Source organism: Solanum lycopersicum, chromosome 2 (assembly GCF_036512215.1).
Source record: "Solanum lycopersicum chromosome 2, SLM_r2.1".
Taxonomy (NCBI): domain Eukaryota; kingdom Viridiplantae; phylum Streptophyta; class Magnoliopsida; order Solanales; family Solanaceae; genus Solanum; species Solanum lycopersicum.
This window is the reverse complement of record NC_090801.1, coordinates 56,539,383-56,564,318: the sequence shown is the minus strand read 5'-3', so window position 1 is coordinate 56,564,318 and position 24,936 is coordinate 56,539,383. Positions and strand designations below refer to the sequence as shown.

Below are 24,936 nucleotides of genomic sequence, written 5' to 3'. Positions count from 1 at the left end.
GTTATATAAATAATTAATATCAATAAATTTTAATTAAAAAATAATTTAATAGATTGAGTGACTTTTTGAGGAAAGGGTGGATAGTTGAGTGACTTTTGAGTTAAAATTCAAAGTTGAGTGACTTTCTAAGAAAAAAGTGCATAGTTGAGTAACTTTTGAGTGAAAATTGAAAGTTGAGTGACTTTTGAGTGAAAAATTGAAAGTTGAGTGAGTTTCTGAGAGAATAATGCATAGTTGAGTGACCATCTGAGGTATTAACTCTGCAAAAATTAAAAATTAAAAATTCTTGGATATAAATGTATGTTTTTGCATCATACTTCCTCTCCCGTACCTATTTAGTTGTCCACTTTAAAAATGACAGATATATTAAACTAACAATAATTACTAAACGGAAGTTGCAATTTTATCCTTATTAATTATGATTCTAAAAAAGATGAATTAAAATTTGAAAATTTTCAAGAAATTTAAATGAAAATATAGTAGAAAAAAATTGTCTTTTTTTTATTTGTCAAAATGGATAAATAAATAAAGATAACTATATGATTAAATATAGACAATTAAATAGAAACTTAGGAAGTAATATTTTTAAGTTATAATCAATATGACTTTATTTTCTAATTAGATACGAGTATAGTTTGAACAACAAAAATTAAACATCAAATTTCCATTTTTTTCTCCGTTATCAATTATGGAGTTCACTCGTGCTTTCTTTTTGCAATAGGAAAAGGTCAAAGATACTGATAATTTGTTATAATCAATATTTTCATTTTTCTCTTTTTGGTAATTGTACTCACTTCGTTAAATAATAGTACTTCTTCTATCTTTAGTTATTTTTAGTTGCTTATTTATTTTGACAAATCAAAAAAAAAGAAAATTTATTTATTATACCTTCAATTAATTACTTTGATAGTTTTTTTTGAAAATATTAAAGTAAAATGATACCTCCCATAATATTTTTATGGCAACTTTCATATATAACAAATAAAAAATTCATATTTGTACGCTATAGCGAACTTTGCATAATTGCGCTCCATAGCAAACATAAAAACTGTATAATTCGCTATACATATACAAGTGTATAATTCGTTGGCCTATTTCACTGCAATTGTATAATTAGCTTTGCCTACAGTTGAATCGAATTAAAATGTATGTATATTGCATAATTATAAGTGTATAGCAAGAAGATATATGTTTTTCTCGCTTTGTACAAAAACAGAAACACAATATATACACTTCTGTTGTATAAAGCTAGAAAAAATTGTATTTCACTGCAATTGTATAATTCACAATTGTATAATTCTTTGGCCTTTTTCTCTGCAATATTTGAAGTAAAATGTTTGTAAATTATATAATTAAGTGTATAACACGAAGATATACATTTTTGCATGTGTATATACAATTTTCTCTCGCTTTATACAAAACAGAAACAGAAATTATACACTTCTGTGTATAAAGCGAGAGAGGCGAGAATGGGAGAGTGGCGAGCGAGACTTCTGGGAGAGAGACGCCTGACAAATTTTTGCCAAACGTTTGCTATGGAGCACAATTAAATCAAACCCTAGCTATTCCATTTAATTTAGGTTATTAGTTTGCTATTATATATAATTTTTCCTATTTTTATTAATTATATCCTCAATTAATTACTCTTAACTCATCCACTTTATAATTAATAAGAATAAAATAATAAATTTATTATATTAATTATTGATTTTTTAGGTATATTAATTAAAATAGACAAATAAATATCGTCCAACTTGAGACAAAATTAAGAAGCACTAAATAATCCCTATTAAATAATGGTCATCTACACATTGAATAATGAATAATATTCAATAGAAGGACACGATGGACACAAAATAATAATTTATTCATTAATTTTATAAATGGAACATCTCAACAATACAGTAGACAAGTAATGATGGATAGCAATAGTAAGCTACTATTATTTAGTAAACTACTATTTTTATCCTATTTAGTTGTCCATTTTAAAAATGACACACATATTAAGATAGCAATAATTAACATAGTTAAGTTATGATTTTACCCTCATTTATTATCATTTAAAAAATGATGAATTTAAACTTGGAAATTTTCAAAAAGTTTAAATGAGGTTATAACAGAAAAAAAATTCGTCCTTTTTGATTTGTCAAAATGGACAAGTAAATAGAGAAAATATGAAAAGAGGGAGTATTATTTATCATTAGTCTTACTTGACATAAGCTCTAATTACTTGAAGTTTTAATCGTGTGGAATTTTAAGCAACAATCAAAAGTAGAGGGTTGAATTTGAATATTAATCTTGAAATATTTCCGGTCAAAATATGTGATGATTTAAAAATGACAAGAATATCAGTAGTATTACTTACCTTCTCGACATTCAAGCTACTATAGCAACTAAAAAAAAAGGGTGAAATTGGTTTATGATACATTTTTTTTGGGGGGGGGGGGGTTACAATATGCATAGAAAATTATAAGCATGTTAAAAAAAATATATAAGGAAATAAGCATATTATTATACCCAAATAAAACAATAAGAAATGAGCAGTAGAGACTCCAATTTCTAAAAATAGAAACTAAATTAGAATATAATTATATAATTACAAATGATCAAGTGTCGACATTATTTATTTGTTTTTCTCATCGGTTTTGGTAAAAGAAGAATATATATAATAAGCTGTAAATATTACTCTTACATAGACTATATAAAAAAATTCTAAAATTATTTCATATTCATTATTTAGTTTGAGATATTAAGAATAGTTTTAAATTTAACTATATTTATTCATGTATTGACAATAGCGTAGTTAATATTGTATTATTTATACCTTCTATAATACTCATTTACCAAACAATTAAACAATAATATATTAATTATGATATTACTAAAAATTTATTTAATTTAGTTGGTAATGCTCTATTCAGTATTATAAAAGGTACAAGTGATATAATACCAACTACGATATTACCAATAGAATAAGTATAGTTAAATTTAAAACTATTCTTAATATATTAAACTATATATATAATGGGTAAATTGAATTATTGTGGCTGAATTAGGCTAAAAACAAATTACCTCAATATAATATTATTTTATTCCTAATTTTGAATGGATCGTCAATTTTAATTTTGGGATTATGTGCTTTGTCAAAATTACAATTTTTAAGTAACAAATACAAACAAGTTTATTACATCCAAATGGTATCCATGCACAGCTGGAAGAGCCTTACACCTCACTGCTACTCTCCACCGCCGGCGTTTCCACCGTTACCACCTGATCCTCTTCGCCGTCTCTTCCCCTCAAGCTAAACGACAACGAAGTCAACGGAACCAGGAACCGCCCTGTAGGTGGGACCCACAGGTTGAGCACACCTTGTGGCCTACCAGAAGGTCTCCAAACTAACACTGTCATAAACTGGATCGGATTATTCTCCAGCATCTCCGATTCCGGCGATTTAGTATCCTTCAACACATCGGAGAGCAAAACTCGAGCGCTCCCCACCGGTTTCTCTCGAATGTGTCCGTGAGCGTAAATATCCACGTTTAACGCCGCCATGATGTCATTTTCCGGCAGCTTTTCGTGAAATTTCACCTTCACCACCTGGTTCCATATTGGATTGGTCCCGTCGTCTCCGTCGCCGGTGTGCTCCGCTATTTTGGTTTTTGCCACGTGGACGTCTTTCACCACGTAGACCTCGGCGTAGGTTCTCATCCTGGTCAAGTGCTTCACGTTCTTCAGGCCTTCTGCTGAGTATATGAGAACTTCTATCTCCCTAAGCCGCTCCTCCGGTGGTGACCTCCGCCGGCGTAAATGAGATTCAGGCATTTCGGAGAATTGTTAAAATTGAAGTGATTTTGCAGAAATGCTAGCTGCTGTAATTTCTTTGGTCCAACTTATATATTTACACCGACTCATCTTCTGGAAGTTTCCGGTTGCAATAGAATTTTAATTTGAAAATATCAGTTGTTTGATTTAGATAGATGATACTCTTATTTATACTAAACACAGTAATTCTTCCAATTAACGGAATTAAATTAATGTGGCACAATTAATAATTAAAAGTTAAACTAATGTAGCAACAAAGACTCCATGGCCCAATGGATAAGGCGCTGGTCTACGAAACCAGAGATTCTGGGTTCGATCCCCAGTGGAGTCGTATTCTTTAATACTTACTTATCCTTCTTTTGCTCATCCACAGTGTAATTATCTGTTGAATTTAGCCTCTTAACTGTGTAATAACGAAAAACTTCATTTTCATTTCCACCATGAATACAAAGTAATCGCTTTTACATGAAAGTGAACACGAGAAATCGTCATAATTAGGGTTTACATAGGAGCATTTGCTATAACGATTGAGCTCTCTACTCCTTGATAAAGCAACGACTTGGTTTCATCTAAGGAAGTCCAGAAATTCAAGGTGCTAGATGCATCCCGTCTTTAAGTTGCCAAAGCTGATGCTTGGATTCGCTATCCTTCACGGGTTTGTTCAAAATGAAGTGCAGCATCAAAAACACCTATCAGCCAAATTGAAGATGTCCAAATGTAATTGTTACTACAAGCACTGAAAGAGTCTTTTGCAGGAGGTGAATGGGATATGGTATATCAACTTTAAATGAAATTCAAACAACTGGGAGGTGAATAAGTCTGCTGAACACATATCAGCAGCTAAATAACACAGAAGACTGCATAACATGGATCCCTAGCAACAAGGGTGTGATTACAGTGAGTTCATGTTAAGTCCTTGGTATTTTTTTCAAATAGTTCAGGAGTACTTTTACCTTCTCAAAAAAGAGTATTCTTGGTAGAACATGACTTTACCAAACAATCAGCTTTCTACAGCTTAATCTAGAATCTGTAATACCTTACTCCAAATTCCTCAATAGTTGATTACATGAATAATACAAAAAGGTAATCATAACAAATAATTGCTCATTTTATAAAACTCATCCCCAAACATGCCTTAAAAAATATTTGACATATATTCCGACAATCTAAAATTCAATGCATTGCCAAAACACCAAGGCTTATAGTCTAGTACAAGTAGTATCAGCGAGAGTTTTCCATGTGGTAGGGGTGGGTTAGATTTCTACAATATTCCCCTATGCAATAGGAAAAAAAAATAAAATACATTGTCAAATATGATCAAAGATATGTAAGTTCATTAACACAGATAAAAAATCAATAACCGAAAACTCAGTTAGTTGCCAATATGACTGCATACCACTTCAATTTTTTTTGACTAATAACAAATATGCGGCCATTAAGGCCCAAAACGCCCATGCTTGCCAATCAGTAAGAAACCAATAATCTACCCGCGTCATTTGGAGACTACAATAAACCTGAAACTTATAATCGAGTGAAATTTGGTGCACATAATAGTCCATAATCTAAAGATGACAAAATTCTTCCAAATACCACGGTGTTACCAATCACAATGAAGTCTAAGGAATGCTGTAACAACTTCATAGGTTTATTCTTTAGAAGTTTACCTCCTCTGGTCTATGTCTGCTCTGTCTTGGAAGCCTTCAATTTCTCAATCTGCTTGCGGAGATAAGCCTGCTTTAGTTTTTCTCGACGTGCTGCTACTTGTTCTTGCCTACGTAGCTTGAGTTCTGATGCTTTTTCCCTTGCTTGACTTGCTTCTTTATGAACTTCCCTGAGAACAGCAACATGGAATGCAAATGTAAGTAGATAAAGGTTGTGAACAAATTAAATATAGTAAGAGAAAACAGACTGATAAGCAATTAATGAACTTCTTCGCAAACAATAAACGACAATTTTCTGCACTTGTAACTTATGTTTAGGGATCAAATTCTTTGCTCGGGTAGAAAGTTACTTCTCAAGCAAACTACCCAAGAAAAATGGAAAATAAACAAAGACAAGAAGAGGAAGGAGGAGAGGGGTTTCCTTAAACCTGACAATTAAGAACAAACCTAAGATACCTAGGATGTTTTAGCACCCAAACTCCCATCCTTAAAATCCGGTGTCCTGTAATTTATTTGATTTTTAACAGGAGCCTTTCTGCGTTTGCGCACATAAGCAAGTACCATTCTGATCATTGATAGGTTCATAATTCTTCCATCACAATTGGGTAGATGTTCTATTTTCCTAAATCTATTAAATACTATAAGCAGAAAGTGTTCGCAACAAATAATGTTAGGCACAAAGTGAATCAGACAGTTTTATGAGTGACTGCAAAGTCTTGCAAACATCTTAGGTAGTGTAAAACACAGAAACTAGATTTTTTTTTTCTACTCAACTGAGCATACAAACATTTAAGCTCAAAATAGTGTATAAATAGCAATACATACATAACGAAACGCTTGTGTTCACTTCGGTCAAATGTGCCAGCTTGGCCAAGTCCTGCAGCTTTTGTGTCTGATAGTAGGGAGGCATCATCATCTCCATCTTCATCTCTTGGTTCTGTGTTAGAAATGTCATGCCGTTGAAGCTGTTCAGAGTCTTCCTGCTCCTGGCCCTTCCGAAAGAAGTCAACACAGTACTTCTCTCCCTCCTCCCCATCAGAAAGCTCACCCCTCACCAGCTTATCATATAACTTAGCCTTTCGTTCTAAGGCAGCATAGCTTACTGAACCATCCTTGATTGCTTTCATCTCAAGCTTGTCCCTGAAATGAAGGAGAAAACAGACATGAATTACACTGTTGTGGAATCATAATATTCACATCTCATAGAAAGTCAGGCATATGCCTAAAATCCCTAAAGGTTGCGGGCTTGCAGCTTCTCTATTAAAACTAACTTCTTCCTGCAAGGCTGTGTCTTCTCTGGTTTAATTAAACACTCTCAACCATTCATGCCAAAAGATGAAAAAGAATACAAAGTATGGAGGGAACTTGATATGGAAAGACAAAGCAATATGCAACGGGGAGCCTGCTGGCACATACAAACATGATTTAGTTCTACATTAAAGGGCTGGAGCACCAATAACTCTAGTGGTTCGGACAATAGCCTTGGAGATTTTCTGGATCACAGGCCTCATAAGACACCAATGTGCCCAGAGCAGTCCTCCACCCACTGCTTAACACATATGCCTTGAACAAAAATGAATATCAAATGCATAAACATGTGCAGGACTCCAGAAAATTATCCCAAAATAAGATAAAATCCAACTTCAACTCCTGATATAATCAATCAGAACATAGAATCAAAATTTGCCCTAATTTCCACAATTGCATCAAACTATAAGATTCTAGTATATGACTTACTAATCACCATCCTTCCCCAATTCCAATCCTACAATCAAAGCCAGAATCTTAATCACATATACAACTGCAATATCTAAGATACTTTAATATCAATTCTAACTCTTTGATAGTATCAAACTATCATTAAACTAGATTCTAACCTCAATTATGAAACCCCAGAACGCTGAACATGAAAAATTGAAAACGAATACTATAATTAACAAGTAAAAATAGGGCAAGGGAAGCAGAAAGTATACTTGGCCTCTCTGGCATCAACCCCATGATTTTTAGACGAAAAGACGTTCTTGGCAGTTATCTTCCTCTTTGCACGATGGATCTCTAGATGGGAATAATTCGGGTCAGCAGCAGAAGGGTGGACGGTCTCTTTGGCGACGCGTTTGGCCTCTTCTTGAGATTTGTATAATTGGGCTTTAAGCTCAAGGATGGAAGAAGCACCGACGCCTTCAATTGGTCGGATCTTTTTGGGCATGATGGTGGATTCCGTTAACCATCCTAACGACTCCACGACAACCCTCTTCTTCTCCCCACCTTCCGCCATTGATTTCTTGCTCTGCACCCACACACGCACACCTTTTTGGGTTTGATTGATTGATTGATTGCTATTGGTTTTTGATGGTTCGAGTTGTTCCTTTGCTTCTTCTCACTGTCGTTTGGGTTTAGGGTTAGAATTGAGGATTTGGGAAATTTTGGAGACCTTATTTGAAATACGACATTTTATAGGGGCTTTCTGAGAAACTTACAAATATTCTTCTCTTCAAAAGATTTCATGGGCAAGTGTGGTCAAATTTGGCTATGAAATTAGCTACACCGGGTGTCTCAATAAATGTGATACTTTCAAATTTTGATGTTTAAATAAATTTATTTTATATTATTAATTTTTAAAATATTTTAAATTATTATGATTTGTAATATTCTTTTAAATAATTAAAAAGAAATATAAATTTGTAAATTTTAAAAGATTCATTCACAAATTTTCCTTCTTGATTATCGAAAAATGAAAAAATGTCACGGTATGAAAAAGAGGGTGTACTAATAAAATGAAATATTGTATTTAACTTTCGTTAATAGTTAGGGTTCACTATTACTAATATAAGTTAAATATCATTATTTTAAAATGGGGTTAGTGTGTTCTTTTACTGTTACTAATAAGTTAAGTATCATTATTTTAAAAGTAAAATTTTGCATTCCATGATGTGATATATATTTCTCATTGTTAGAAACAATAGGAATGTTTGAACCTTTAACATAGTTCAACTTTTTTAATTTTGAGTTTTGATAATTTTTCCATTTTTATGATTCATTGAATTATGATTGAAAATTTTTAGTTCGTACAATAATTAAATTGGATGAACTCTCTTCAATCACTCAATTATTCCTATTCCAATTCATGCATCTCTCCTCGCCATTGTCAACATCACCTACACTACTATTTTTTCTTCGATTTTCCTTATTCTCTCTCACTATGTGACTCTAGAACTATATTCAGTAGCGTGAGAGAATGTGCTAAATGACTTGAACATGCAATATACAGCATTATCATATAGTTCTAGTCATTTAGCAATATAGTGACTAAGAGAAAAGGAGTAATTGGCGGTAGAGATAGTAGTGACTAAGAGAAAAGAAGGATAATGTAAAAATTACTATCCTTAAACTATGCTAAAAGTTCAAATTTATCTTTTATTTATAAAATATAATCCTTAATGGCAGATATATGGTACTCCACTTTATCCTAAGCTTTCGACTTTTAAATTTAAAAGCAAATTTTATCTATTTTAACAACATTAAAGACATATTTGACTCATTGTTTAGTAAATAATTTTTTTATCTAATTCTTTACAGTTATTTTCAGAGTTAACTTTGTTACTTTGATTCATGCTTTGTTGACAATACAAAAAAATGTGGTTCGACGAATGAGGCTATTTTCCTTTCTTAACTCTCGAGTTCGAGTCCTAGATATGGAAGAATCTTTAGTAAGGAGCGATTCTCCCAAATGGGAACATGTACAGGTGAATCTAAAATAGTCGGGCAGCCTCTCCTCCCTAACTAGAGTCTCGGGTTCAAGCCCTAGATATGGAAGAATCCTTAGTAAGGAGCGATTCCCCGATATGAAACATGTACTAAAATAGTCGGGCTCTAATATGGGTGGTGTATAAGACAATACAAAAACCAAAAAAAAAAACTGTTTGTTTGAAAATATATTTTGCCCCCATGCAGGATCGAACTACAGACCTCCAGTTTACAAGACTGGCGCTCTACCACTGAGCTATAGGGGCTTGTTGATGTAAATGGTGGAGTTTATATAAATATTTACGATTATTTATAACTCAAGCATTTGTAATACACCACTTCAAATCTTTCATTTCATGTATTTTTTTTTTGGGATTATCTATTTGGACTTTTTGAAATGAAATATAATTCCTAATGAATACGTACTTTCTTGTTCTTGTAAATAAACGTTACAGATTTGAAAAGTATTTTAAAAATTACCATTGGAATAGTTTTAAATCGAAAAAAGTCTAAGAGCCTGTTTGGCTCAGCTTAAAAACTGGTCAAACTGACTTTAAAGCTGGTTTTTGACTTATTTAGCTGTTTGGCAATACTCAAAACAACTTATTTTAAGTTAAAAAAAACTTATTTTAAGCCAAAAGTTAAAAACTGGGGCAGGAGTGCTTTTTTATTTTTAGCTTATAAGCTGTTTTAAGTTGACCACATTTTTATCTTTTTGTGCTTAATATTTTTATACAATCTCCAAATTACCCATATAACCTTAACATTTCTTTCTTCCATTTATCCCTTTTCACGTTTGACATAACAACTTCAGCACTTTTATCCAAACGCATAACTGTTTATTTTTAAAATAAGTTTCAGCACTTTTAAAAGTACTTTTTTAAAGCTGCTTTTATTAAGCCCATCCAAACGGGCCCTAAATCTTACACTAAAAGCTCAACCAACCAATTGAGTTTGGACAAAGGCAAAACACCCTCCTTGAAGTGACAAGACGAAATACACTCCACAAGCGGAGTTTGGGAAGATAGAATATACATAGACCTAGACCTTACTCCTACCTTGCGTAGGTAAAAGGGTTGTTTCTAGAAGAAAGTAAATATGATTAATGATTGATCAAACAAACCAAATTAAATATAGGAACTTATAAATACTAGGTGCTTGTACATAACAAGCATTATTCAGTAGACAGATTATATTAGTCCAGAAACAGGGAAATTGAATGTTATATAATAGCACTGGATAAGCCAAAAGATCCACAATGTTCAAGTGAAGTTTTCAATTAGCGCTTCTTATTGCCTGTTGCAACTTCCCAGGATTGTAAGATATGGTTCACTATGTCCTCTACGCCAACCCCATGCTTCACCTGCAGTTGAATCAACACACTCATATCGCGTTAGGAATCAATAGATGAAAATCACCCTGTGACATTTTCCTGTGGTGCAATTTATAGTTTCAACAAACAAACCAGCTTCCAATATTGTAACGTGCTTGCTTTTAAATCGCACATTTGCACAAGAAAGTTCCGGTCTCACAAATGAAATCTCATTCTTTTCTCTAGTACTAGTTCTTAATAACAGGCAAATCTTCTGATGCACCCCTCTCAACTTTTCCTTTTCAGTCAAGAAGTTCATGTATCAAGGTATGTTATCAAAGAAATATATCTGAACTAGAATATTTGTATTATTTGGTCACTAAAAGCATGCATATTTGACCGCGTCTTTATAAACAAAGATTCAGAAGCTTCTCCACCTTCATCAAACAACTTCAAATAGAAGACGCGGGAAATGCTCCAAAGAATCGAGAGAAATTGAAAGAGAACAAAAGATGTATGTATGTCGGACATGGAAGCTATTTCTTTCACTGTTGCCTTCGTGTCATTGTGTAGTCACAATATAGGAAAGCAAATGTAACATGGTATTCTACATAGCCAGGGTGAAGATTCATATTGCAAACACAGAGACAATACGACTTTTTACACTTCCATTACTATTTATTCTCTCAAATCATCACAGTGACCAAGCTATTTGAATCTAAGTTGCACAGACTCTTCACAGTCGATGCCGCACCCATGTTGGATTCTCCTAAAGTACACTACTTTTAGAGAATCCGACAAGCACCCGTTGATATTTTGGAAGAGTCCGAGCAACATAGATTTGAATAGCATGTAAATTCAGGATCAGTTTCAAATGTATTGATGCGCTTAAGTTTATATTTAATATGAAAAGAAGTCGAATAAAATGTAAACAATGCAAATGATACTACTACAAGTTGATTTTGACTTTTTGGAGATAGAAAGCCTATTTGTTTATGGAAAAACGGTTAATGTTTCCCGGACAAGCTATACACAGACAGAAGGTAGAACAAAGGGAGTTATTTTTGGAAAAACTTTTTACATTTCAAGAATTCACAAACACACAAATGACATTTCGTATATGCACATCATTGTTTAACTCTTCAAATACTGGAGAGTTACAAGCTGATCTTTCAAATAGGTAAAGCTTGAACAGTGGTGTTTGATTCAGAGTCATACTAATAAAATTATAAAAAATAAAAATGAATAGAGAAGAGAAAATTACTGAACCTGAGCAAAAACAAAAGGGCCACCATCCCGCATCTGAAGTGCATCACGCTCCATGACGGACAAATCTGCCCCCACAGCTGGTGCCAAGTCGGTCTTATTTATCACCTAAATTTAAGAATGAACAATCATATAATAATTTGATCATGTGCAGACATAAGTTTACACTTGATATATTTTGGAAGTCAAAATGTGCAAAATAAGAAACATACAAGGAGATCTGCTTGTGTAATTCCGGGACCTCCTTTTCGAGGAATTTTGTCACCCGCAGATACATCTATTATGTAGATTATGTAGTCAGCAAGTTCCCTACTGAAGTTGGCAGCTAGGTTGTCTGCAATAAGGAACTTTTCTTAAACCAAAATTGAAACGGGTTAATATCTGATCATACAGTGATGTAAGACAGTCATTATCTTACTGAAAATATAAACTTTAATATCCTTATTAGTTTGTGTCTGCAAACAGTTTCTGTGACCAATTACCTCCACCAGATTCACAGAGTAGTATATCTGCTTTGTACAAATTAGAAAGCTCCTCAAGAGGTCCAAGGTTAATGCTTATATCTTCCCTAATAGCAGCATGTGGGCATCCTCCTGTCTCCACTGCTCGAATCCTTTCCTCCGGCAATGCACCATGTTTTATTAAGAACTCTCCATCTTCTTTCGTGAATATATCATTTGTTACCTACAAAGAAATGCATCTTAACATGGACATTAATTCATTCTACATCTTAGAACAAAAACGTGAAGATTTCAAGATCATAGACTTGGAAAGTGATGAAAGAGCGTCGGAATTCCAGAACACCAAATACATGCTTGCACATAACGTATTTCCTGTCAAACTAACAAACGTCAAGTAAACTCCCAAAACCTCGGTTTGAAGTTTTGGCAGATGCCAATATGTGATGTTTAGGAAGGAGTCCTTAATGATTAAAAAACAAGAACATGACCTATTGAGATAATCTCCAAAGGCAATTGTGTATAAAGAATGTTGTTATTCCACTTGAAATGACTCAATCAAACAGAAAATTGCATGTAACACCCATCTTCATCTAGAATTTCAAATGATGAGGCAGAGAAAGATATGAAAACCACCAATAAACTTGAGTTCCATTTTCCAAACCACAAAAGTGAATCCACCAGTTCCAAAAAATTGTGCAGACTAAACTTATTCATGAAGTAAGTATGTCACAATGGCAAAAGAAAGAAATCATTTGGTGGTACATACTGCTGCAAGACTGTATTTTTCCCTCAAGATTTTACATAATGCCAGCATTAGAGCTGTTTTCCTGCATATAAAAGAACAGTTAGTCCCTCAAAATCTCAACATGTTCAACCAAAATTTTACAAGCTAATAAACAAGAAAGAAACTGCGATTGGAGGAAAAGCAAAAGCAAACACTAATACTACAAAAACAATAACATACCCTGTGAAGTCACTCCAGTACATTATGAACCTTGAACTGAAAAGGAAAATGCTCTAGCACACTCATACACACATTCACACAGTCAGATATGTGTCTAATGGAACAATTGTGTTCCTATATGCAGAGTTCTAAAGATTCAATTTTTTTATCAATAAAAATGGTCCCTTTTGTTTCTTACTTGGGTTGCTGCAGCTAAAAGAAAATCCTACTTACAACAGATACCAAAAGCTACTAAATATCATCCTCCCCCTTCTACTTTCATTTCTCAAAGATTGAATTTTTCTTCTCAAATACTGAAAACCCTTTCACTTGAACACACATCCCAAGACATAAATTTAAGAAAAATTGAGGGAAAAGAAGAAATACCCAGTACCAACAGGGCCACCAATTCCAATAGTAAAGGCTCTTTCACTGAAATTCCTGTCATTAAGTGGAGGTGCCCTTCTGCTAAAGTAGCCAGGTGAATAAATAGGTTCATGAGAGTGAGGAGCCAACCCATCATGACTATGGTATACTTTCCCATCTGCTCCTACCCATGATGTCGCTTTTGTGTCCCTGATTCATAAAGTAAGTCAACTAATTAATCAAGAATCAACACAAAAACAAAAAATTTAAAAAAATGACAGAGCAAGTTTGTACTCATGGTTATGGTCATGGTCATGATGATGATGGTGGTGGTGGTCATTCATATGGTGGTCTGAAGAAGCCATTTGAGTGGAGATTCTCAGTCACAGAGGGTATCTCAAGGGTACAGGGGAGATAAAAGATTCCGAATCAACCCTTTGATTAAAATATTCTTTTCTTTTTTGGGATTTGGGAATTGTTGGTGAAGGGTGAAAATTAGTCGTACCGTTTATACCAATTCAATATATACATGTTATGTGTTTAAATTTATAATTTATTTTATTTAATTTTAATTAATTATCATATATTTATTTTATTAAATTACATAATAATAAATTTTAATATAAATATTCGATACAAATAAACTTTTTCCGTCGGCGAAAAGAGAATTCCAAATCGCGATCCTTTATATTTAAGAAGTTAGTTTAATCTTGTCCTTCAGATGTGATTGTGAGCATAATTGGTTCTTTATTTTTATAAGAGTTAGACGGTTTATAAGAGCAAAGCAAGTTATTAACACGAGAAACAATGTTATTTATGGTGTCTTAATTATAATTATTCACATGACATGCTTAAGATTATAAAATTAAAAAATATTTTAATATATTCTGCATATTTATAATTTAAAATTATAAGATTTAGAATTTTATTTACTATTTAAATTAAAATTGAAACGAATGAAGTAATTTAAAATTGAATGATAGGACATTTTTTCAAGAAGAGAGCAGGTGATTAAATGAAAGGTTTTGGCAAAAAAACATTCTTAAATTATATCTCAAATTTAAACTACATCCTTGAAATATCATTATTAGCAGAAAACATCCTTCAAGTATTTAGAAGTGAATAATTTTCATCCTTTTGTTAGATATCGTCAAAAGACTAAGGTATTCTACAAAAATATAAGTAGTTCATGTGACTATTAACAAAAGTTTTCCTGCATAATTTCATTACATACTATAAGAAATTCCTGAAAAAAATATTAAAAATCTTATATTCTATTGTTTAGTGAAACAAGAAATGTTTGGAAGGTTGAAGATATATGATCTACTCATTTTCTTTTGAGTAACAAAGGAAGATGAAGCTTTATTATCTTTTTTATTTTTTTAATAGTCAAACTATATTTAGATCAATAATTTTTTTTGACCAATTTGAGGTAGAAGTGATCAAAATATTAATTATGTGTTGTGTTTGAGTTTCATTCTACATTATTATAAGAGAATATCTCCAACAAATGCCGCTTCTAACATATTCAATTAAGAAGAAACATTTTCAACTAATAATATTTTTAATATCAAATACATGAAAAATAAATGAAAAAACTATCAAATTATAAGATTTTGCATAATGCTAAACTCAATTTTAAGTTCACGATAGTATTTTGGTGTATCTAAGAATAATAATTACGAGGAGATGATTTGAATTTTGTGGGATCTATCAGTTTTCCAATAAATTCAAGTTGAAGTATGAAAATTGTTCACTTTTAAATAGTTGAAAAATGATACTTTAAACATGTTATTTAAGTTTGAGGTATAGTTAAAAAATGATTTTAGCTAAAAACTCAATTAAATGATGTCAATTTAACGTTAAATGTCATGATCTAAAAGTGTACACTTTTTTTTTAGTAGAGAAGTAAGATAACTTTGTTCAAAATTATACTTGAAGTACAAAAATAAACTTAGGCTATGTACACTTTTTGGAGTAATTCTTTTAAAAGACTACATTTTCCAAAAAAAATTAGAATTCTAAATAAGCCTTTGGAGTTTTGACCTTGTGCATATTATCCACAAAGCATGACATGTTTTTATTCCCCTTAGTAGTTATTCTAGCAAGTTATAGTTCACAAGTTTATCTTAGAAAATATTTATTTAAATTAGGGAAAAATAAACGGTTAAGCAAATTTATACTATTTAATTATTTATTATAGTTATAGTTTGCTATAATTGTCATTCACGACTAACATTATACATTAATTATGTGGGCTGACTTTGAGTTTGTATAATTAGTCACATTTGTATATGTATAGTTCGCCTGAATATACAAATATATATGTATAATATATAATTATCTAATTGATATACATATATAATTCACCACTCTCCCATTTCTTTCCCTTCTCGCTCGCCTCTCTCCTCCCTCTCCTAATCTCGCTCGCCTCTCTCCTCCCTCTCCTAATCTCGCTCGCCTCTCCTCTCTCTCCCAATCCGCTTGCCATTTATATAAATGCATATATATATATATATATATATATATATATATATATGTATAATATCTAATTATCTAACCAATATACATATACAATTTACCTCTTTCCCACTCTCTGCCCTCTCTCGCTCTCCTCTCTCTCCTCTCTCCCCCAATCTCGCTTGCCATTTATACAAATTCATATGTATAATATACAATTATCTAACCAATAAACATATACAATTTACCTCTCTCTCACTCTCTGCCCTCTCTCACTCGCCTCTCTCCTCCCTCTACCAATCTCGCTTGTCCTATATACAAATACATATGTATAATATACAATTATCTAACCAATATACATATACAATTTACCTCTCTCACTTTTTGTCCCCCCCCCCCTCCCTCTCTCTTGCATCTCTCCTTTATCTCTCAGTCTCGCTCGCCTCTCTCCTTCCTATAACATGTAGGTACGATTTGTAATTATCAAACGATAGTTATGGAAAGTAATTAGGCTATTTTTAGTGGCTATATATGAAAGTTCCCCTTTAAATTATTCATCAATTAGTAATTATTATATATATCGTCACACAATGCAAACATGATAAATACTATAGTCTATGTACAAGAATACAAAATCGTAAAAACTACCTAAAAATCACATTTATGGTATGAAAGTTGGTGCCTCAAATAAAATACACCAATACTCTAGTACATACAAAATCATATTATATCTTCTAATTTTTTTAACAGATTTTTCCGTTTGATTTATTAAATTTATTTGAATGATCATCTTTTAATTTTTTTAATAGACACAAGAAATAGCTTCAACTGTAAAATGTAAAACTTGATTTAACCACGCTTATTTTGAGATTTATCTATTGGACAATAGATTAGAAATAATATTGAGAAACACTTGTAACAAACAGGCATGTCCTCCCAATAACTTGTTATACGATTTGAATTTTTTTAATTATTAATTTTCATACAAAATACACATGCGTATCGAGAAACTAGTAATTTACAAGAAACATGAAAACATTTCAAGTTTGTTGAAATAATTTGTTTAGGACATTATGTCTAGAAAAGAAAGTACCAAGTGCATTGCTTTTCCTTCCTGACTCAGTTCTCATTATCATCTTTTGTTCATCATTTTGAGGAACAACTATTTCCACTTGAGGTGTTGTAGATTCATTGTTGTTAAGAATGACCCCTTGCTTTTGTATATATTCCCATTTGTCTTGGAAAAGATAGAATAATCCCATGAATGATATTTGAGCTGTAAAAATTATTGTCCAAAGGCTTATTGGCTTTGATGTTCTTTGATTGTAAGCATTTAAGCCTGTGTAAGTGTTGATAATTCCTGCCAAACATATTGTTGTTCCAAGTAGCCAATGGAAAAAGTACCACACACTTCTTCCTTTACTTCCCCTATAGTCCAAAAGAGTTAAATAATAAGTTAGTCTTTAATTAAATTTCATAGAGATATGTTTAAGTCGAGATGAATCCAAAATTTAGAGTAAGTTGATTCAGAACGAGTTTGATTTAGTTATATGCATGTTTTTGATATATGTACACATAATTCTAGAGAAGCCTCTAGATGTGCATTACTCATATTGACATCATGCTTGTAGTTATAAGTGCGTGTACAAAAGGCTCAAAGGTGTAGTATAGTGTGAATGAAATTGGTGAAAATCGTTAAAAAGATCAGTGCTCAAATTCTAATAAAATAAAGCTACTTAATACTTGAATTAATCAAAAATAACAAGTGGGTATGAGTAAAGCTACTTAATACTTAATTTTAGACGACTGTATCAAAAATACAAATCTCAAGACCCGTGTACGCGGGATTCAATTTTCTTTTAGAAAGCCAAGGTGCTGCTTTTCCTACATATATTTTATAAGGGTGACCTCAAAATTTGGTTAGAAAATTTTAAAAGCGTATAATATCTTTTTATTTTAAAATAAATTAATTTTTTAAATATTTTTTTAATTTAAAGTAATTAAAGTTAAAATGGTAAAAATATTCAAAAAGATAAAATAACATAGGTAAAATACCATTCTGGTTAAATTCTGGCCAAATTTTCTAGCCAAAAAGATTTTTTCTTTTTACAATTCAACCTAGGCAAAGTTTCACTATATCTATTATTACTCTCTTCATCCACTATTAATTGTCATAGTTTCTATTTTTAGAGTCAAACTATAAAAACTTTGTCTAACATTTTAAGGTTGATTTTTTCATCATATTGATATACAAATAATTTATATGGTGTACTACTTTTCATATAATTTTTGAATAACTAAATTTTTTGTTTAAAATATCAAATTAATATAATCTAATTTAACTTTGAAAATTAATCAAATTAACTTTCATAACAAATAAAAGTGGACGAATGAAGTAATTGCTTAAAAAATAAAGGACAAGTTACCTCATAGGCCTTCGAAATCCCATAAAAAATTGGACATAGACGGCAATATAAAGTGCTAAGCCTATTCTTTGGTGAGTATTGTTGAACAAATTTTCAAAGCTCTTTATTGATAGCACAGCTCCAGCAGTAGCCAACACCACAGAGAGTACCTTTACAAATAAAAATAGAAAGAAAATAAAATAGGATCAATTATTACAGCCAGAAACAAAAGAAATAACATAATTTTTTTTTTTAATTTCTAGTATTAGTTAAATAAATCCTCATATTAATGGACACAATCATAGTCAAATCTGTTTTTACTTATACTCCCACCAAACTGTGGGCTCACATAAATGAATTTTGAACTTTTTTAACATTACTATGATTAAAAGTGCACCTAAAGTAAAGATCAATTTATGATCATTACTTGTCATGGCTCAAAAGAAACATTTATCATTCATCAAGGAGATATCAAAAAAGTTTTTTTTTCCCTTTACTAAAAATTTAAATTCATTTTCAAAATTTGAAACTAAATCTTCATTCTGTTTCTTTTTCAGTTTGTTTCTTTTATTTTTCTTTTTTAGTTTATTTAAAAAAGAATGTCTCTTTTCTTTTGTGACACGTGTCATGTGTTTAAAGATTAGACCACAGTATCAAAGGAGATTTTGTTACATTTTTTTTTATTTTTTTAAACTCCGTATCAAATCGAAACCAGAAAAACACAGTGTTAGTTACCTGAAGAGTTCCATGAACATAGAAGAGAATTTTGAGTTTTGTTGTGCTACACTCTTCTGTATTGGAGAATCTTATTGTGAGTATTCCAGCTGGCATCAAGAATCCCATTGAAGCCCATAATAATATTCCATGAATTTCAATATCAAATATCCTATGAGAATTCACCTATACAATACTTAACATTAGTTGTCAAATTCTCATCCCTTGTTTGGAAAAAAAAACCGAATTAAATAAGGGAAAGCAAATGTCTTCCTATGTTATGGAGCAGAGCCAGAATTTTTGACAAGAGGTTCAAAATCTGAAAAATAGACACACGAAGAAATTGAAGGGAGTTCGACATCTGCTATATATACATAAAAAATTATTTTAACCTAGGTTCGGATGAACCCGACAGATCAAATTTAAATTCTGAATGTGCTTCCATAAACACAACAATTTTGTAGGGGGGTGGGGTGGGGTGGGGGGGGTCATACCTTAGGAACATGTTGGTTGATGCTAATCAACTGGCTATTGAGTTGGATGTCTTCATTGGATAAGCAAACAATGAAATGTGGAAATACAAAAGAAGTTAACACAGAAGTAATTTGGAGCCAATATTTATTCATTCTTTATATTATTCAGAATACAAGAAGATGAGTATATATTAATTTCAAGAACAGCAGCTTTAAAAATGCAGCTAATTTAGTACTGAAGAAATTAGGGAAAGTTGGGTAATATGATGGAAGAGGAAACCCAAGATGACAAATTATTTATTGTAGTGGAATATAGACTTTTAAAACCATGCAAGGAATTAAAGGACTACTTTAAAGTTTATAACATTCTTAACTTTTATAGCTTTTTTTATTTATTTATTATTATTATTATTATATTTCTAATGACAAACAAGGATAACCATATTGACTTTATTTAATCTAAGTTGTAATGATGAGCATGTTATAATCTAGATTAGACTAAAGACTTTTTGTAATTTGTATTAGCTCTCTATTAGGATGTATCTTTTTCTTCTTTGTATAAAAAAGGTACTCTTACATCATTTAACAAAAAGACCAAGTGTTCATTTCTTCATGTCTTGTGCAAAAATTAATTGCTAGCTATATATAATAGTAAAATAACATTTACTTTTAATAACAGTTTTAAACAAGTTCGGATCGGTTATATAAATTCCTACACTTCATTTAGATGCATCTCATATAATCATTTACGAGGATCCATCATGAATTGACAAGTTTTATATTAGTTGTCAGTCTACGGTAACCCTCCTCATATGTCTGTACTTGAGACCGACAATGTGAGCAAGCTCAAGTTTGATAATGAGTTAGCATTTCATGATTAGTCACAAGGTTAATATATACCCTTCTCAAAATTCAAGGGATTGATAGAGACACAATTATAGCAAGAGAAGAATTTACAATTGTCCAGTTGAGAATAAGGAGCTATGGGAGATATCATTTTCTAGCCAAAAATTGAACAAACACCAAACACATGATTTCTTCACAAAAACATATGAGCATTGCTCTAGATTCAACCAAAGCTTGATTAGCAAGTTTTTTTTTTTTATGTCAGTTTATGTCAAAGTTTTAGTACAAGACAGGTCAACAGTAGAAAATGGTAATGATATTTGCATACTGGTGGTAGACAAAGATAAAGTGCTTTTGCCCCATGTAATCATATACCAAAACTTCTTTCTTCACATTCATAATAATGGTTCCCAAAGTGTACCATTAAAAAGCATATACATATGAATTATAAGTGTAGTTTAACGTGTGATAGCAAGTTAGTTACCATAATAAATTCAAGAACATTTTGTTTTATTCTTTGGTGATCAAAGTAGAGAAGGATGCCCTTATTTGGATTACTTTTTACTTTAGTATATATATTGAGTATCCCCTTTTCATTTTTTCCCTCTTTAAAAATCTTGATTGAGGTTGGTGAAAATAAACTGTCCAAGTAATATAAGAGGTTACATTTCATCTTAGGCATGTCAAACATTGCAGCTATATAAAGTAGTACCTTTCTTTGGAGTAATAATAGCTCTTTTTTTAGCAAATGAAAGGCATTTTGACATGTATCCTAGTTTGGTGAGGGGTCACATCCATGTCCTAAATTCCATCTTTGTTATGCATGCACTTTTTTCTTTCTCTTTATTGTATAACCAAAATCCTTTAATCATTGTGAAACCAGATGATTATAAAATGTAATTGGCATATCCAAATATGATCAGAACAAAAAAGGCAACCTCAAATCAACTCAACTAAAGCACCAGAATTGCATAAATCTGAAGTTGCTCTTCAATGGACTTATGACCAAGCATGTTACCTGAACAAGTTGGCCATAGTAGCCCCTTTTATGTATTCTTGAGGCCACCCTCAGGCAAAATATACAGCAGATTCACATATGCAACCAGAATTCACATATAAACTTACCTGGTAAGCACAAGTTTTGTGCACCATTGCTTAATACACAAACTTGTCCCATCTTCAACTCCCAAGTAGCTGTGACAAGTACAGTCCTGGATTCGTCTCCAAAACTGGTCGATACTATACAACCACCACCACCACAACAACAAAGATACAAGGGGACTAAATCAGGTATGACAAAGCTACTCTGGCAAGATTTCATCTAGCTCCTGGTTCAACAACAATTGATCTGGACAGGGTCTATGAGGGGAAAAAAAAAATTCAAACACAATTTGTCTTCACATATTTCAGGCATACCCAGTGAGACCTCTCACCCCTTCTCAAATTGAGACAACACACCAAGATGAATGAAACAAAATCAGCCACGCATTTACTACCATGCTAACAAAATATATTGGCAAGAACTTCAACGATAAAAGCAAATAGGAATTCATGATTAAAAATACTCTAATAACCACCATCATTTGGTCAGTCGAACAAAAAGGTTTAACTTATATCTCTTTCACAATGAATCTTTAACTCAACTCAACTACTGCACCAAAATTGCATAAATCTGAAGTTGCTTCTCAATGCACATATGACCAAACAAGTTACATGAACAAGTTGGGCTTAGTAGCCTTGTATGTGGTCTTGAGTTTCCTAGATGGTGGCCTGACTTTCTTGAACACCAAGGGGAACTTGATCTTGGAGTCATGGAACTGCTTTGTGCTCTCCCTCTTGCACAGCTTAGCCGGAATGGTTGCGGTCTTTATGATCTGGATGCAGTGATGGCGAACTCTGTGGCGAGAAGCCATCTCAGTGTACATCTGCTCCACACCACCATTCAATGTGGTGTCACGGTACTCCTTGTACATGTTGTGGTATCCCGTTCTACTCTGGTAACGGAGCCAAATACCATAATTCTTAATTGTTGTTGGGTTCTTCTCGAAGATCTAAAAAGTTGGAACATACAATCATTATAGTTAGGAGGTAGGTTCAACAAAGCATTTATAGTTGAATAACCAAAAAATTGCTGAAATGAAATGCCCTAGTTTGATGGAGTAACAAAGACACATCACAAAAATGAGGGGAAAAAAACGAGATCTTATAAAATCTCCACAAACAATTTAAACACAGCAGTCAGAGAAACAACCAGGGATTAGTGCATGATGCAGTGCCACAATAACCAAACAAAATTAAGGTCATACCGACAGTTGAAACGGATAGGAGGGAAAATATTCTATTTCAATAATATGCACAGGTACCAAGAATGACTATCATTGGATTATAAACGCAATAAAACTAAACACTTTCATGATTTAAACTAGCCGTTTTGATCATGCTAGTGATTTGTTTTTTGTCTTGTTTATTGACAATCATGAAACTGAACACCTCGTACCGAGAGCATCATTTCATAATTGCCAGTAATAAACAAGATAAAACAACAACAACAGAGCTTTAATCCCAAGCTAGTTGGACTAACTATATGAATCCCCACCAATTTTTTTTATTTGAATTAATTTTTCATTTGCCTATTCAGTTATGTTCTCCAACACTAACGTTAGCTAGATTTGCTTCTAACAAAGAAATCACTAACAAGATAAGAAAAGCTCTAAGCAAAAAAGGACCAATGTACATTTAAAAAAAAATATAAATTGGACATAGGTACAACTAGACCTCAACTTCAATTAGATGGTATAGCCTCAATCAAATTTTTATCTGCTAAAACATTTGCCAAGAGGGACCAATATTGCTCATTTGAACATTCTAACCAACTCAAATAAAAGGGCTTCTCCCAGATATTGCGGCATTTTCTAACTTCATATCATAGCTAGAAATTCCTGTTGAACACTAAGAGACACGCCTCTTATCTCCTCTTTTACACTTTGAGGAAAACTGTGTTAATTACTTGAGAGGAGTTAACAGGGGTTGATGTTAACTGTTTGTATCATATGCATTAAGTTTTCGGGGTTTGGATGTGCCCTTAGCACTGATTCCAGCACATATTGAACCTAGAACACATTATCGGGGCAATATAGATGAATGGGTATTGAAAATGCAATCTCAAGATCCAATCTTTTGAGATAAAGTTTTTTTGATAAAGAACAAAACTTATCTTGATGATGGACTTACACCAACAATAATCACAGCCCAAAAAGAAAGCCATACTTGGATAAAATATACATCATATTTCACATATGCAACCAAAACTTCATACGATTTACATTTTTATATCCAAAAGCACATAATATAAAATAAAAAAACTACTTACCAAATACGAAACACCATGCACCTAATTTGCTATCATTGAACTACTGATCATAACATTTCCAATACAAAATCTAAGAATAGACTCAGTTAAGATAAACTAGAGAAATGAATCTTCATCGTACCTCATTAATAGCCAGCATCTGACCGTTGCTCTTCTTCACCTTCTTAAGCTTCCTCAAGAAATACCTTTTATATCAAATCAAACAAAATCCAGTTAGCATAAGCATTAACCAGCATATATAAACAAGACGATCGATAGGGAAAAAGTTGTAAAATACCAGAATTTGGACTTCGCACGAACTTCATTTGTAGCCCACAACTTCATACGATAAATCTTGGGATGTTCATCTGTTTCGGTGGGCAAAGCTCTCCCGACAACCTGATACTGATGGAACTGCAATAACAACAAAAGATAAACACCATTGTTGATCAAACCTTGAAAGATTCAAATAAAAATGGAAACCCAGTGAAGAAAAAAAAGTCTTTACCTTGTACGTCACCATTTCGGCAAGGCACTCTTTTCCTCTGCACTGCGTTTGCCGCCGAAGTGAGTATGAAGAAAAGAAGAAGAAGAAGTTATTTTAGTTCAAAGAATTTATGAGCCCTAGCTCCTAATTTGGGCTACACAGCGGAGGCGGCCCATGTCTTAATGCTCCAATTTTGGGTTGCGCGGAATAAAGTAATCGAGTCATTATTTATTTTATTCGAGCTATTTTTTAATATATTTGAGTTATATATTATTGTATCCGATTCGAGGTTCAATTATTGTATTTGGTTTTTAGAAATTTTAAAAAATTAATGTAATTAAGAATTTATCAGGGATAAATTGTAATTTCATATTAAAACTATAAGATGTATATAATTTATGTTTATGTATTCTTACATAATCTAAACCAAATCATAATTTATTTTTATTTACAATAGAGCTTATACCAAGAGATATTAGTATTCACAATATAACTAAATTTCTACAGAACTAATGCATCTAGCATAATCACGCGTATACCAAAAAGAACTAAAATTCTCTCAAACTTATGCTAAGTGAATTAAATACTACACAATTCATATCAAATTTAACGAAAGAAATCTCTAAA

At 32.2% G+C, this 24,936-nt stretch overlaps 5 protein-coding genes and 2 non-coding genes across 9 annotated transcripts; 1 reads left to right on the top strand and 6 right to left on the bottom strand.

Annotated features, from left to right (window-relative positions):
* Nucleotides 1–3,222: 3,222 nt before the first annotated feature.
* On the bottom strand, nt 3,223–3,822 carry LOC138342169 (uncharacterized). The gene has a single exon (XM_069294372.1). The coding sequence runs from the start codon at nt 3,820–3,822 to the stop codon at nt 3,223–3,225; it is 600 nt and encodes a 199-aa protein (XP_069150473.1).
* Nucleotides 3,823–4,080: 258 nt separating this feature from the next.
* TRNAR-ACG (transfer RNA arginine (anticodon ACG)) lies at nt 4,081–4,153 on the top strand. Its single transcript has one exon. It is a non-coding gene; the product is annotated as a tRNA-Arg (tRNA).
* Nucleotides 4,154–4,230: 77 nt separating this feature from the next.
* On the bottom strand, nt 4,231–8,056 carry LOC104645890 (uncharacterized protein At4g18257). 2 transcript variants are annotated; one of them, XM_010318628.4, is made up of 4 exons: nt 7,457–8,056; nt 6,309–6,623; nt 5,487–5,653; nt 4,231–4,511 (listed from the first exon to the last, which is right to left on the bottom strand). In XM_010318628.4, the coding sequence occupies exons 1-3, from the start codon at nt 7,756–7,758 to the stop codon at nt 5,497–5,499; spliced, it is 774 nt and encodes a 257-aa protein (XP_010316930.1). In that variant the 5' UTR covers nt 7,759–8,056; the 3' UTR covers nt 4,231–4,511; nt 5,487–5,496. The 2 variants fall into 2 exon arrangements, with proteins under 2 accessions (XP_010316930.1, XP_025885121.1); XM_026029336.2 differs by lacking the exon at nt 4,231–4,511 and adding an exon at nt 5,137–5,336 and having other exon boundaries at nt 7,457–7,936.
* Nucleotides 8,057–9,421: 1,365 nt separating this feature from the next.
* Nucleotides 9,422–9,493, bottom strand: TRNAT-UGU (transfer RNA threonine (anticodon UGU)). The gene has a single exon. It is a non-coding gene; the product is annotated as a tRNA-Thr (tRNA).
* An 817-nt stretch (nt 9,494–10,310) lies between these two features.
* On the bottom strand, nt 10,311–14,091 carry LOC101244151 (urease accessory protein G-like). 2 transcript variants are annotated; one of them, NM_001329470.1, is made up of 7 exons: nt 13,870–14,001; nt 13,597–13,785; nt 13,033–13,093; nt 12,288–12,489; nt 12,018–12,139; nt 11,809–11,913; nt 10,311–10,590 (listed from the first exon to the last, which is right to left on the bottom strand). In NM_001329470.1, the coding sequence occupies exons 1-7, from the start codon at nt 13,938–13,940 to the stop codon at nt 10,507–10,509; spliced, it is 834 nt and encodes a 277-aa protein (NP_001316399.1). In that variant the 5' UTR covers nt 13,941–14,001; the 3' UTR covers nt 10,311–10,506. The 2 variants fall into 2 exon arrangements, with proteins under 2 accessions (NP_001316399.1, XP_010316929.1); XM_010318627.4 differs by having other exon boundaries at nt 10,337–10,590; nt 12,018–12,157; nt 13,870–14,091.
* Nucleotides 14,092–16,966: 2,875 nt separating this feature from the next.
* On the bottom strand, nt 16,967–19,974 carry LOC101261296 (cytochrome b561 domain-containing protein At4g18260). The gene is made up of 4 exons (XM_010318626.3): nt 19,649–19,974; nt 19,176–19,340; nt 18,462–18,610; nt 16,967–17,463 (listed from the first exon to the last, which is right to left on the bottom strand). The coding sequence occupies exons 1-4, from the start codon at nt 19,778–19,780 to the stop codon at nt 17,076–17,078; spliced, it is 834 nt and encodes a 277-aa protein (XP_010316928.2). The 5' UTR covers nt 19,781–19,974; the 3' UTR covers nt 16,967–17,075.
* Nucleotides 19,975–21,997: 2,023 nt separating this feature from the next.
* LOC101244736 (large ribosomal subunit protein eL20y) lies at nt 21,998–24,513 on the bottom strand. The gene is made up of 4 exons (XM_004233064.5): nt 24,331–24,513; nt 24,121–24,236; nt 23,965–24,028; nt 21,998–22,524 (listed from the first exon to the last, which is right to left on the bottom strand). The coding sequence occupies exons 1-4, from the start codon at nt 24,343–24,345 to the stop codon at nt 22,183–22,185; spliced, it is 537 nt and encodes a 178-aa protein (XP_004233112.1). The 5' UTR covers nt 24,346–24,513; the 3' UTR covers nt 21,998–22,182.
* Between the last annotated feature and the right edge of the window lie 423 nt (nt 24,514–24,936).